This window comes from Vicugna pacos, chromosome 9 (assembly GCF_048564905.1).
Source record: "Vicugna pacos chromosome 9, VicPac4, whole genome shotgun sequence".
Lineage (NCBI taxonomy): Eukaryota > Metazoa > Chordata > Mammalia > Artiodactyla > Camelidae > Vicugna > Vicugna pacos.
The window spans coordinates 42,081,315-42,096,159 of NC_132995.1; the positions used below are offsets into that span (position 1 = coordinate 42,081,315).

Here is a 14,845-nt window from a genome sequence, read left to right on the forward strand (position 1 = left end):
AACTTACTTTCCTCCTATTTATATAATCCTAAGATTCAGCCATATGGTGTCATTCTAGTAAGTGGCCACATTTGAATAACCACCATCTAGGACATCATAGTATCCTGGACCCTCTTCTTGTACCTCTCCCAATCACTGCTTCCTTCCTCACTTCCAGAGGTACCTGCTCTATTGACTTTAACACCGTAGATTTGTTTTGCCTATTTTTTAACTTTTTACAAATGAATGTCAAAGTATATATTGTTTTGTGTCTGACATCTGTGGTTCAGTGTATTATATTCTTTCGCCTTCCGCATATTACAGTGGCCCAATCTTTTTCACTGCTGATTAGGATTTCACTGTATGATTATACCTCAGTTTACTCATATTCTCCTTCTGAACATTAGGTTATTTCAAGGTTAGGGTCGTAATGAATAATGATGCTGTGATCATTTGTGTGTGTGTGTGTAAGTTTACATATCTACACATTTCTCGGGCTTAAACTTATGGACTTTGATTTTTTTTTAATTGAAATTTTTATATATATCTAGATTCACATCCAGTTGTAAAAGAAATAATAGATCACTTGTACCTTTTATTCATTTCCCTCTAGTGGTAAACTTTTGCAAAACTGTAGTATAATATTACAATCAGGATATTGACATTGATGCAATTCACAGATATTATTTTGACTTCCCCAGTTTTACTTCCTAAAACTGATTTTAAGAAGAAAACAGGATGGTTTAATTTGTTGAGTCAAGAGTCATTTGTTCTTGATTACAGTACTCAACATGCAAATTACATTTATCTTTTGATATGGAAATTGCACCCTGCCACTTCCCTGGGACACTTAATTTAGACAGAATTATTCCTGGGCAACCATTATCTATATATCTGCCAGGAATTGCCCTCCATTCTTTCTTAGAACAATATATAAACTCACTTATCCAGAATAACTGGATCTTTAGTGCAGGGATGTTTACATACAGTACAAAACTGTTGACTTTTTTCATTGGATTTGCTATATTTATATTCTAAGCTCCAAATCAAGAATTTCCTATTATTTAACTCATCTTTGATCATCCTGAAGGCACTTGAGAATTCAGCGGTGTCTCAGGGACATCAGTTTTTCCTGGACAGTATTAAGAGATGTAGAAGGTTTGCTATGTCTGTTCTGGCCTTGAGTATTCACTCTGAAAAAGAATTTATTTAAAGAAAGTTTTGACACATTTGCTTTTTATGTTATTCTGTAGGCTCAAAATGCACAGTACAGGGAGATTTGTTTTGCTCATACATAGTTTCTAAATTTTCAGTAATGAAAATTATTACTTTTGTAAAGGAAGTTATAAAAATACTAGCACATAAATTAAATATAAAAATACAGGGTATTTGGATCCCAAGAAAACAGGAGTTTACTGTGGTCTAGAAGTCAGGCTGATTGCACATGATAATTAGTTATAATTGGCAGTGTTTCTTCCAAAGGTTGAATTTTTGCTAAGTTTTTATATTTTATCACTAGCTTGAGTTTTCCCCTTTATCTGCCTTTCATTTCTACAGTCACCAGAAGGAAATTTTAAAACATTTTAAAAATAGCTCTTTCCTTATAAGTCACCCAGCACACAGACCTCATTTCTTCTAGTTTCAAACATAAAAGAGAACCTGGCTTAGATAAGAATGATCCTTGTTGCATGCCCACCAGATCATACATTATCCTTTTTATTCTGTGAGTCTCTAGTGCACATGAAAGATCCAGAATTAAGGACTACTCAAGAGTTCATAACAGAGCTAAATGGCTGGTTGGCCTTCAAAAATAGAGGTCTGTAATTCATTTTTGAACATGCCTTCAAAGTGGAGGTGTTTGGCCATGAACTCCTCTTTGACATCATCTAGTGTCCATTGGAGATCCATTAGCTCAAAAATTTTTCACTTTGTCTTGAAAGCTTTGTTGATACCTGTAGGCATGGCCATGGCTAGTCCAGTCATCGCCATGGCTGGTCCAGTCATCTGTGCCTGCATCATTCCTGATTGGTCATTCGCATTACCTTGGCCCAGAACCAGAGAGTAAATGCTCTGAAACCCAAGTACATAGCAGAAGTACCAGGATGTAAAACTCACCAAGATGCAGCTATTGTGAGTAGTTCAATTCCTTGCTGTAGCATAGGCTTAAAATAGATTAATTAGAAATAGGACTTTGTAACAAAGCCTGAGAAAGTCATGTTGATCCATCTACCAATAAGAATCATAGGGAGGACTTTGTGACATTCGCTTTCATTGTGTCTGTAAGCATAGTGGGATCAGTCAGAAGGTGGTACTGTTTTCCCTTTTTTTTTTTTTTTTTTTTGAAAAATCCGTCCTCTGGATTGTTGAGGTAATAGTTTCATGTCAAGGACTGTTTGGGAATATAATTTCCATTTTCCTTGAGGACTATGCTTTGAATTAGGACTTAACTAATTCAGATATTTGCTCCTGGGTGAGATTCTTGTCACTCTGCAGTATGATGGACACCTGTTGGTAGATCATGCCTGCAAAGAAGGTGATGATAAAGATGGGCTAGACCAGCCAGAGGCTCGTGTTGGAATCCAGCAGCAGCTTCTGTAGTCTTCACTGAGAGCCAGGCTGGCCAGGGTCACAGGGCTTCTCCTCCCTGGGGTGCTGGGATTCTCCTCAGGGGCTTCTCCTGCCCCACAGTCGGCATTGTCCTGGTTCAGGGCTGGCCTGGGCTCTGCGGCAGCTTCAGTCATTCATGCATTGCCTCTGGCTGGAGTGCCATTTGATTCTAAATAATATCTGAAGTTTATAGAGCTCTAGAACAGTGCTTCCTTCAGCAGCACATATACTAAAATTGGAACGATACAGAGAAGATTAACGTGGCTGCTGCACAAAGATGACACACAAATTCGTGAAGTGTCCCATACTTTTTTCAAGTGCACTTGGAATATTCTCTAGGATAGATTACATACTTGGACACACAGCAGGCCGCAACAAATTTAGGAGGATAGAAATTATTTCAAGCATCTTTTCTGACCCAACAGCATCAAACTGGAAAGAAACCACAGAAACAGAAATGAGAAAAAACAATTGCATGGAGACTAAACAGTGTGCTACTGAAAATCCAGTGGGTCAGTGATAGAATCAAAGAGGAAATGAAAAAATACCTTGAGACAAATGACATTGAAAACACAGCCACGCAAAATCTATGGGATGCAAAAGTGCAAATGGGAGGAAAGTTCATAGTGATACCTTCCTCAAAAAAAAAAAACCAGAAAAATCTCAAATAAACCACCTAACCTACCACCTAAAAGAATTAGAAAAAGAAGAAAAAATAAAACCAAGAACTGTTTTTTTCAAAGAGTAAACAAAATCAACAAAGCTCTGGCTAGACTCACCAAGAAGGAAAGAGAGAGGATCCCAATAAAATAAAAAATGAAAGAGTTCGAGAACAGTAACCAAGGGTTCCCTAAAATACTTGTGCTTACTCTAAACCATGTGTACTAAGACCACACTTTGGCGTGAGAGTTCCTAAACCTAGGGTTTTTTTTACTTGACTGCTCTGACCCTCCTTGCCTCCATGAAAAAAAACAGGCTATAAAATAATATATACCGTATGAATTTATTTTTATGAAAACACAAAACCTTTTATCACTGCCGAGTACATTAAATATTAAGTACTCAATAAAAATTGTAGCATAATAACTTAAGTGATTGAATGTACAGAAAAAATACTTTTATACACCAAAATGTTAACTAACAGTGCTTCTTTCTGTTACGGTACTACAGTTGATTCTTTTTTTTTTTTTTTTCATATAGTGGGGAAAATATTGGGACAAAATTCCAAAACTTACCAGGGCAGAGAAGTTTCCATTGTAACAACAGATGATGAATGGTGGCTATCTTACTCTTGCTTCAGAACAGCATATTTAGTGCTGGAATGGGAGACCCATCATTGGATAGAGACCTCTTAGAAGATAAAAATTTCTTACCTTCAGAGAGCTTAGAGGCCTGTGACTGATTGGGAGGTTACACTTAGAGTTTTTGTGCTTCAATTGAATTCATTTTTAAAATAGGGATGATTGTAATATTCCAGCTTAAAAGGTTGTTATAGAAAGTACTTAAAAGCATTACTTGACATTTCAAAAATATAAATTTAGGTATGTCAAATAGTGTAAATTCTAAATTTGCTAGTTGTAAGTAAATGTTTATTGAGTGTTTTAAGTCAGGGACTGTGCTAAATTTAATTTTTAAAAAATTATTTATTTTCTGAGTGGGTACTACTTGTACTTGGTAAAACAATTTTGGAAGGTTATATAGTGAAAATCCTCTTGCACCCATCTCCCAGCCACCAGGTTCTCTTCAGTGTTTCCAGAGAGATTTTATGCATGTGTATGCATGTATGTATCTGCTTTTTAAAATCATAGATGATAGCACATTATACAGACTATACCTTTCTCTTCTTTTTTTCTCTTTCAATTTTAATTTTTTGATTTACAATGTTGTATTAATTTCTGCTGTACAGCATAGTGATTCAGTTATATATAAATACATATTTTTCATTACAGGTTACTGCAAGCCATTGAATATAGTTCTCTGTACCATACAGTAGGACCTTGTTTGTCTGTTCTGTACGTGGTAGTTTGTATCAGCCAATCCCAGACTCCCAATTTATCCCTCCCCCCTCCTTCCTCCCCTGGTAACCATAAGTTTGTTTTCTATGTCTTTGAGTCTGTCTCTGTTTCGTAAATAAGTTCTTTAGTATCATTTTTCTAGATTCCGCATAAAAGTGATAGCATGTGATATCTGTCTTTCTCTTACTTCACTTAGTATGATAATCTCTAGGTCCACGCATGTTGCTGCAAATGACATTGCTTCATTCCTTTTTACGGCTGAGTAGTGAACAAACTATACCTTTCTCTTCTCAAGTACAAAGTATTTCCTATTCTTGTCTCATCTAATACTCATAAAAGTAGTTAAGATAGGTATTCATATTATCTCCATTTTACAAATAAGGAAATGAAGACATCTCAATTTCTTGGTAACTTGTCCAGGGTCATACATATATGTTATTTAGATAGAATCTACTTCCTAGGTCTAGGGGCAGTTATTTTAGTACTACTTACTTATTTTTTTAACTTATAATTTGGGAACCATTTCATACTTACAGAGAAGTTGCAGGAGTAGAATAAAGAATTCTGTATACCTTTGTCCAGCATCTCCCTTCGGGTTTCTGTGGCTGTCTCCATAATGTTGGCAAAAGGAATCAAGCCTGGAGCACATGTCTAAAATTCTAGCTTCCTTCAATCTGAGGCCATTCTCCTTGACTTTTCTGACTTTGATGTTTTTGGAGATCACAGGCTGGTCATTTTGTAGAACCCCTCTCAATTTGTGATTTCCTAGGTGTCCTCACAATGAAACCTATATTATGCATCTTTGGCCAGAAGACACAGAAGTTATGTTGTGTTTTCCCCATTGCATCCTATCAAGGGGTACATACAGTGTTGATTCATCTCATTACTCCCACTAAAGGGAGAAATGGGAAAAGAACTGGGGAGAGGAGAAAGTAACTTACATTAGTTTGCTTTTCAGAGAGCCCTCTGGTCAGTAAATATCTTTTCCTTGCAGCATCCTGGAGGAGAAGAGGTTCTGCTGGAACTAGCTGGTGCAGATGCAACTGAAAGCTTTGAAGATGTAGGGCACTCCTCTGATGCCAGAGAAATGCTCAAGCAATACTATATTGGGGATGTGCATCCGGTAAGCTGAGCTCCGAGTGCTTGTAGAGAGGGAGGTACCCAGCAGCCCCAGAACATGACAGGGGAGTGAATTAGTAAAATGGAAATTCATTCAACCCAGCCAGCAGGCTAAATTTTCTCCAAAATCATCTAGCCTTCCTGTACTAAGGTAGAGCTTCTTGTTTGTAAATCAACACTGGTAGTATCTTTGAAGAGCTATGGGAATTGATTTTGGATTTTTTTCTTTTTGATGGATTGATTTTTTTGTAATGTGGTTAATGACATCTCTACCTAAAATAGTGCTTTGGTTGCTCTTGATAAAAGTTTCCAGGAAATTGCTATTACAGGGGAATTACTACTACCGGAATGAAGTGTCATGTCCCAAAGTGAGAAACAAACACATAGTAGGAGTTCATTGAATGTGTCTTAAAATGTTACTTGTTTTCTTCTTTAAACAGGATGACCTTAAGCCTGAAAGTGGTAGCAAGGTAAGTCTTTGGTTTCTCTTGTGTGTTTCAAGTGTTTATACATCTATTTACTCAAATAAAATTGCTTCTTTTGTTTTTAATTATTTTAACAAGAGAAAAGTTTACTTTTCCCACAGGTAAAAATCCTATTTTCAGGAATTTGGACTCAGTACCATCTCAGGAAAAAAGAATAGCTGAGTCTTGAACAGTAGGAACATTTTGTTCATTCGCTTTTTTAAACAATTGAAACTCTTAAAAGTGATGCCCCATATTGTTTTGGAAAATTTGGCTTGTAGGTTCAGTTACAGAAAAATATTTCTTTTCCTTACGTTAAGTAGTACAGGTGATAGTAATTGCTTCTGTATTGGATAGAGAATTGGAAAGTTAATTTTCTCTTACAAATCTTAGAATTTCTGAGTTGTAGATTGAAGCAGGTGACTCGAACAGGCCTTTCTGTCCCTGTTTCCCAACTGAATCCTTTTATCGTGCAGGCTCAGATCAGCCTACACACCGTTCCCATTCTCTCAGTGATGCAGCAAAAACAAAACGTTAAATATTTGAAAACCTTAATGTGTACTGCATAATGTACCAGGGAGAAAATATAAAAGCCTTACTGTTTCCCACAAGTTGGATGGTTCATTTCCCTCACTCTTTCACTTTTTTCTATTTTCCTTGACTCTTCTTCAGATGACTCTTACACCGCCCTCTAAAGGGACAGTGGTTTAGTTGCCACCTGGAACATCATGGGGGTGATGCTCCCTCCCCTTTTCCTCCTCCTAGCTTCCTGCTTCCCTTTCCTCATTGAGCTGGAATTACTGAACACGTGTGGCACAGCAATTAAGTTGGCCTAGACACAGGAATTCTTTCAACTCAAGAGATGGCTGCCCTGCTGTCCAGAGTGTTTGTGTCCATTAACTCCTGCCTTGCTACACTCTGCTAATCTGAACTGTTGAATTGTTTACGAAGAGGGGTGGAATGATACTTTAAGTGCTTTGTGAGTACTTAAAATTGGTTTGTTTGTCCTCCCCTCCTGACCCAGGCACTGTCTATTCTTGAATCTTCACTTGTGTAATTAAGGTAAAATTTGAAGTAAAGATAACTTTGTTTAGTATATTGAACATGTCTGGGAACCGTTGCTCTTAGAGCTCAACATTTGATTCAAGGGATATTCCCATTTGTCCAAGAGATGCACCCCATACCCAGGAGCTATCGCCCACTGCTGCACAGCACCGTGAGAGCACACTTTATGTTAAAACAATAAAAAACTTTTTTGGAGTTATAATGTATAGAAGTCTACAAATTGCTTCTTGTTGCTGTTTTTCTTCCTTGGTAGTACAGTACATAGTAAGGATCATTCTCAGGAATGGAGAGCAGCAGTGTTTTTCAAAATCTGTTCCTTGTACCACCTGTATTGGAATCCCTTGGCATGTTTTCTGAATTGTATATTTCCTAGGCTTCCACTACTGCTGATTCATGATTTCTGGAGGTGGGACTTGGGAATTTGCATTTAAAGTAACCCAGGTAGCCAAGAACCAGCCTTTTTGCTGAATGATATCCCCATCTTTTCATTTGAAAACTTAGGAAACTTGAGTTCTCTTCTGTGAAAAGCACTGTCTGCCTTCTGTAGGCCAAGGAATTAATTGGAGATGTCTCAGATAAAGTAAAACTGTTGAGTCTTGGCCTTTTTGTAAGAAATGTAGATAAAGAAACCCTTTCAGCTGGTGAGATTTGGTGAAATTCTGTAGTAATTTAGAAGTCTCCAAATGTAGTTTGGCCCCTGTCTGACTTAAACAGTGATTAAAGGCAGTGTTTTCGAGGCTCTGTTTTTCTCATGTCTGCTGTGCCCAAAGGACAGTCTCCATTAAATAGAGAGTCTGATTATTTAGTGTTTCCAGTCCCACTGCTGTACTTCAGGCAGATCAGCCAAGGAAAACCTTTGGGAAAAATTTCAAGACCACCTACATAGGTTGTCATAGAGCTGTGGGCCAACCTGATTTTAGTTCCAGGAAGAAATTCTTGATCCTTCACATTTCTTACATGGGTTTTAAATAGGCACTTCTGTGTCTAGGATGCAGGTGTCTCTTTTTAAAATTTTTTACACTTACCATGAGGAAGTCAATGTAAAGTTCATTTCATTAATACATTACTTTCTTTTGGTTAAGGGTTTCAGGACCTCTGTGAACATTACTGTTTTTTAATGCATAGTTAAGAAGTATCTTGCCTTATGGGACAGAGGTTTCATTTCCCTTCTTCCTTTATTTCTCCACTTCTCTCCTCCCTCCACAGATCTTTATCTCTTCCCCACATGAAATAACCTCTCCACCCCCACAAAATTTTTTTTTAAAGAACACCCAAAACATACTATTCCAGAGTACAAATTAGAAACTTTTCCCAGGTTTCTTTGAAACTACCTTTCATATTGCTTTCGCTGTGACTCAGGTAAATTGATGGTCACCATTGTTTTCTTGTTATACTGATAATGCCTGAGGTTCAAGACCCTAAAATGTTACAATACTAAAACTTAAAAGCTGGGAAACTATAGATCTGGCAACAGATTTTTTTTTACCTGCTTCAGTCAAAGATAACTAACTAGAATGAAAAACTTCTTATCTCTCAGTCTCTTCCAGGCTGTAATAGTCCCCATGTTGAGAGCCATCAATCTTTTATATTCATACTTGAGTTAACATTTTTCTGATCTGCTTTGAGTTGTGGAAACTCACCTTAGAAAGAGATGTAGTGGGGGAAGGATATAGGTCAGTGGTAGAGCTCATGCTTAGCATGCACGAGGTCCTGGGTTCAATCCCCAGTGCTTCTATTAAAATAAATAAATAAACCTAATTCCCGCCCTCCTCCAAAAAAGAAACAAATGTAGTGTTTTCTTGCTGGTTTGCCTGCCTGCCTACTGTGCTACAAGTAACCTAGACACATTTGTGGTCCATGAAGTCTCTCTTTTGATTATGCATTTACTTCTTGGTTAATGGTTTTATCATTTGAATCTGCCTTCAGTTCAGGAGATAAAGTACATGCAAGTGCTAACCTGGCCAAAAAAGTGGCACAATTTCATTCATTTATTCAACAGATATTATCTAGGTGACAGTTCAGTTGCTTCACTAGTCAAATCTCATTACAATGAACAGACCCAATAACTTGACCATTTTTCCATTTAAATTTTTTGAATGGGTAGTTTATGATGTACATGGTTAAAAAGTCAAGTAGTATAAAAAAAATTGTAATATAAAAATGACTCCTATCACCAACTCTCAGCCTCCTAGTTCCCCTTCTCTGAGGCGGTCTGCTACCATTTTCTTGTGTAGGTTCTAAAGAGATTCTGTGCATACATAAATAAAAATAGTTGATGAATGAGTGGATAAATTGATTGATCAATAGATAGACTAACATTCTGTTCTTAAAAATCTCTTATGTATTGTTCTGCCCCTTGCTTTTTACTTAAAATTTTTATCTTAGTGATTGTTCCTTATCAGTTCATAAAGATCTTCCTCATTCTTTTTAATAGATATTTAGTATTCCATAGACAAAATCTTTGATGAGATGATATTTGCTGTAACAGGATTTGATCTATTGTTTTCTTTTAAGCAAGTAAGATTGTCTCCATAAAGGCTTAATATGTTTTTTAAACTTCATTTTTTAGCTTAAGAAATTAAACTTTTGAAATCTAGTAAATTCCATCTATGTTAGAAACAGTCTGTAAGTTGCATTTAAAGGCAGATACAGGGGAGAGGATATAGCTCAAGTGGTAGAGCACATGCTTAGCATACACAAGGTCCTAGGTTCAAGTCCCATGACTGCCTCTTAAATAAACAAACAAACAAATAAACAAACCTAGTTACCTCCCCCCCCAAAAAAAACTAAAGAAAAAAAGAAATATAGAATGTGTCAAGAAAACAATTATTAAAAAAAAAGGCACATACGTATTTTTCTCCCAGGTGCTACAGACTTTTGTTGTACATACAGTTTTCCTTTACTCATACATAAAGTATTATATGTATGTAACATTCAGTTTACTTTCTCTTTTATGAGAAAGAAACTAAAAAAAATACATGCTTTATAATTATGTAGTTAGTTGGTAGCATCATACTGAAAATTTCCTTTTAAGAATTGTTAAATATTCCCATCATACCTGCAACCTAATTAATTAACATTTGAAATGGGTTTGCAGATGCTCTTTAAATGAGTAGAGATTGCTGTTTACCAAAGAATTTTGTATGGTTGTTTCATCGTTCCCTGGTTTTATCTAACATTTGTATTTTGTAACATGATCTTTTGAAATAAAGCATGAGATGTAATAGCAAGATCACCCTTGAAAGATAGCCTACCCTTTGCTAGGAATCTCAAGGATTAATATCTCTCCTTGTGATACTTTATTTAGAAATGATGTGTAGTTTTACAAAACATGGTGGCAGAAGGGCAAGGTAACCTCCTTTTCAAATCAGCCCTCCAATGTTATAACAACTTTTTGCTTTTTAGTTCCCAGTAGGAATTATTCTCTAGGTATTTCAATTTTTTTCCTTCAGTCATGTCTTATCATAATGGGTTCTTGAGAGAGTCATATAAAAATTTGTTTTAGCGAGTGTTTTTCACCTTTGAATTTTGCTCTTACCTACAGGGAAATATTTTTTACATGACTGGGCTGGCTCTAGGGATTTATGCTTTATAAGACAGTAATTGTTAAACTGTGTTCTCATCTAGAAAGAAATTTTAGTACATTGGAGCTTCAGGAGAAGACTATTCTCAAGATCCACACCACATGGCCAGGTCATGGTCAGGTCTATAAAATATTGAAATTGTGTACTTTGAAAACTCAAACTTTTTAGGTTGTATCATGAACCTAATATGAAAATTCATATAGTGATTGCTCGTGCCATATAAAGTCCGTTGTATTATGGGGGAAAAAAACCCTTTGTAGTAGTGTTTGAGGCCCAAAGTTCCCAAGTTGTTTTTCATAACTGACCGCACAGAAATCAAACTATTCTAAATAAAAAGCTGCAAAAACTACCAGACCACCCAAATACTCATTAAATTTGCTGAAGGTGGTGTCTTGTGACTTAAAATCCGTTTCTTCTAATTTTGAATACTTGGAATCCTCTTGGAATGGCAGGCAAACATCCAATTCAGGAATTAAAATGTAAGCTTCTTACGTACTTTAAATTTCCCTTTGACTTAAACTTCTGAAAGTCTAAACATAAACTGTTTAGACTGAAGGTGCATTTATAATGCCTTGTCTATATATTTGAATGTATCATAAACATAATTTTGGCACATTGTTCCCTACATTTATGTTCTGGTCACATAGTACACTGTTCCTTAAGCATGTGTTCTCCTTCCATGTTTTTTTTCCCCCATAAACAGGGTTCATAGTGAAATTATCCCCACTGACCCCCACATCCCTTCCCATGTTTGCCAATAAGGACATTTGTCATTCTTTTGAACACATCAAAGAGGGTCAGTACTTACGGGGCACTGCCTCCTGGAAGAGTATGTGGAAGAACACACCTTTACATACCTGCTCCAAGATAGAAATGTGTGTGCATGGCTGTGATCCCTCAGTCTTCCTAGACATGGAAAGAGGATATTTCCTTCTTTCTAATCTCTGAAAGGCTGCTCTTGTAGGTTTTGCTAAAATGCCCTCAGGTCAGAAAGTTGTGTTGAGTTAATTGAATATGACTTTAGAATTCAGGTTCATCTGATCTGAGCCTTTCAGTTTACAAGTGAGGAAACTGATTTAGCATTGAGCTTGAAGATATTAGACATAATTTCAGTTATAAGCAGCTTTAATAAAATGGTTACTCAGATATTATGAAATATTTCCTCTTATCCTACAAAGTCCATGTTTAGTGTTCATATATATGTAAATATATTTCTTTACTTATTTATTTTATGAGGGAATTAAAGCCTTAATGAACCTTGAACTTTAGGAACCAATTTGTTTAAAGTTAATTTCTGCTAATATTGAGCTAAAATCAGAGTAGACTTAAAACAGTCTAGTTGTTTCGAAGTGTATTCCAAACTCCTTGGAGAATAAAGAAACATTCATATGACTTACTTGGTAAGGCTTTGGTAGAAGAACTCTGGATATGATCTGCTCTCTTGTAACTAAAATCATATGATACTGCAGTTGGTGCTATTCATGCCAAAGATGGGGAGCGGTCACTTCTCCTGACCAGTCTTGCATGTAAATTAAAATGTGGTCAAAAATATAACCAGCCAGATATGCCTGAACACCCAAAGGGATAAATTAAAGTCAATCATAAACTGTAGGAATTTCACCTTAGCCTTCATTAGATTCAGCACAGAGCTCTGGACTAGAAATGAGAACTGGGAGCTGTGCACGAAACGGAAGGGTGGAGGTGAAGGAAGGTTTTGTGTTAATAGAGCCTTTTTCTTTTTACTTTTATTAAATTAAAAATGACTTACTTGGCTTCTTTCCAGACTTGGCTGAGGTACTTGGCTTCCAAGAGCAGTGCCTTAAACAACTCTTTCATTTATAGTTGATTAAAAGCGGAGTCACCATAGTTTGGCATTTACTTGGCTGACAGTTCTGTAAAGAGAGAATACACTTCTTTCTCTTCTCTTTCCTCCAGTGTTGGGGAAGTTGGTCTTTTTGCCTCCAGGGATAGATTGATCTTAAAACAGAGGTTGAGGTACTTAGTTAAAAAAAAAAAAGAAAGGAACTATGTATATTAAAAAATGTATTGATTATTAGAAACTATTACAGTTTCAGCATATTATGGTCTTGATTTCCTCTGGTCTCTCTCCCTGTCTCTTCCCTCAGCTGCTTCCTATGTTGTCTGAGGCTCACTGCAGTTAGCACACACCCAGGGCTTTTGATTGTTAAAGAATCTAGACAGCTTTGAAATCTAGGGAATCCATTTGTATGAACTAATGGCTTTTAATGTGATTACAGATTAAACATCATAATGTAGATATTTCTCCTTATACTCTAATGTAAGCCTTTCAAATTAGCTCAGTTTCGTTTTGTTCTTAATATTAATTCTACTTTTTTTCTTCTTTAAGTCACTGGTACATGGGTGGATAAAGCATAGAAGACTGGATATTTTCTTGGTAGAATTCAATTATTTCTTGGCTACATAGTGGAATATTTAAAAAGACAACATTATAAATTAGATGCAGTCATCACTACCATGACCACCTTGTAAATCTGTAAAACATTTGCTGTATTTCTCAAAGATGGACCGCAACGTGTTTTAACTAGCCTGATTGATGCTATTCTAGTAGAAATGCCCCCACATAATGGTGATCATCACGGTCTCAAAGAATTAGAGCAGTTGATTAATATGATTTATCTAAAACTTTTTATTAGAAGTCTTATTTGTCTATAGGCCAGTTTCTTTCAGGTTTGGGATATACGTTCATTTGCATGACAATGTTTTGGCTATATGAAATTAAAAATTATTTCATGGTGTGCTGTAAAGTGTCTAGGCTAATAATATGTAGGGTTTCTGGAAATTCTTAGAGATTACTGAAAATTATGTGTTCACACCCTCGGGTACTATTATATATTGGCAAAGATGATCTTTTGGGCAGCAGTGACCTATGCTAGTGGGTTATTGTCCTCTTGACAGTAAGTTAACAGGTCTTTTGATACTATACAACTAATTAATGATATCCATAACTTCATTTGACATTCACATAAGTTGAATAAAAAATTTTAACAGCTTTACTAAGATATAATTTACATGCCACCTAACTCACTAGATGTACAAGTCCGGAGTTTCAGAGCTGTGCAACTATAATCACTATCAGTTTTGGAACATTTTCGTCACTGTAAAAGGAAACCCCATAACCTTTAGCAGTCATTTTCCATTTCTCTCCAACTCCTCTTCCCCCTACCCCGACCCAGCCCTAGGAAGCCACTAATCTACTTTCTACAGGTCGATTTGCCTATTGTGAACATTCCGTATAAATGGACTTATATAATACATGGTCTTTATATCTGGCTTCTTTCACTGCACGTAACATGTTCAGGTTTCCTCTGTGTTGTAGCATATGTCAGGACCTCATTCCTTGCTATTGCCAAATTTTTGTTTTTAAATTTATTTTTGTATTTTCTTTCCCTTAACTCCATTCTTCCTGTTTTCATTGTGAAATAAGCCCTAAGGTCTCTAAGCATAATTATAATGATTTCATAGAGTAAACCATTTCATTTCTCTAAGCCACAAAACGGTCACCTGCATGCTGTAGAGCATTTTCCCATTGACCTGTATATTACAAGGCAAGAGGGTTTTTCCGTTTTTTTTTTTTTTTAATGTTTTCAGAAAATATCATCTTAGCTACTGCCAGTGGCAAGCCCAGCTGAACCAGGCTTATCATTGTGACTGCAAATTAGTCCATTTCAATATAGTTTGTACCAGTGGCATTTTTTTACATCTAAAAAGAGTTGCAGTCATTTCTCTATGTTTTCGTTAGTTCTTTACTGGGAGATACCAGTATGTTATCAGAAATAGAATTCCTGGGCCTCCCATTGCATATAGAATGGTAAACATCAAGTTGCATGAAAGGTGAAGTTCTGTTATTAGCTTCAGAGTTTATATGGATATGCAAGAAGATTTATATATTCTGTGTTAATCTTTTTTGTTTGTTTATTTTTGATTATATGTGTCTTCAGGTCCCTTCGAAAGATAACACCTACAAAAGGTT

At 36.2% G+C, this 14,845-nt stretch overlaps 1 protein-coding gene, 1 non-coding gene and 1 pseudogene across 2 annotated transcripts in view; 2 read left to right on the forward strand and 1 right to left on the reverse strand.

Moving 5' to 3' along the window:
- CYB5B (cytochrome b5 type B) overlaps positions 1 to 14,845 on the forward strand; it is a 29,291-nt gene that overhangs the window by 7,904 nt on the left and 6,542 nt on the right. The window contains exons 2-4 of the mRNA XM_006203748.4: positions 5,596 to 5,724; positions 6,161 to 6,190; positions 14,814 to 14,842. Of these exons, the coding sequence (XP_006203810.1) occupies positions 5,596 to 5,724; positions 6,161 to 6,190; positions 14,814 to 14,842 (188 nt within the window). The remainder of the gene's footprint in view (positions 1 to 5,595; positions 5,725 to 6,160; positions 6,191 to 14,813; positions 14,843 to 14,845) is intronic.
- LOC116281883 (ER membrane protein complex subunit 3 pseudogene) lies at positions 1,839 to 5,216 on the reverse strand (annotated as a pseudogene).
- LOC116281964 (U6 spliceosomal RNA) lies at positions 2,792 to 2,898 on the forward strand. The gene has a single exon (XR_004191439.1). It is a non-coding gene; the product is annotated as a U6 spliceosomal RNA (small nuclear RNA).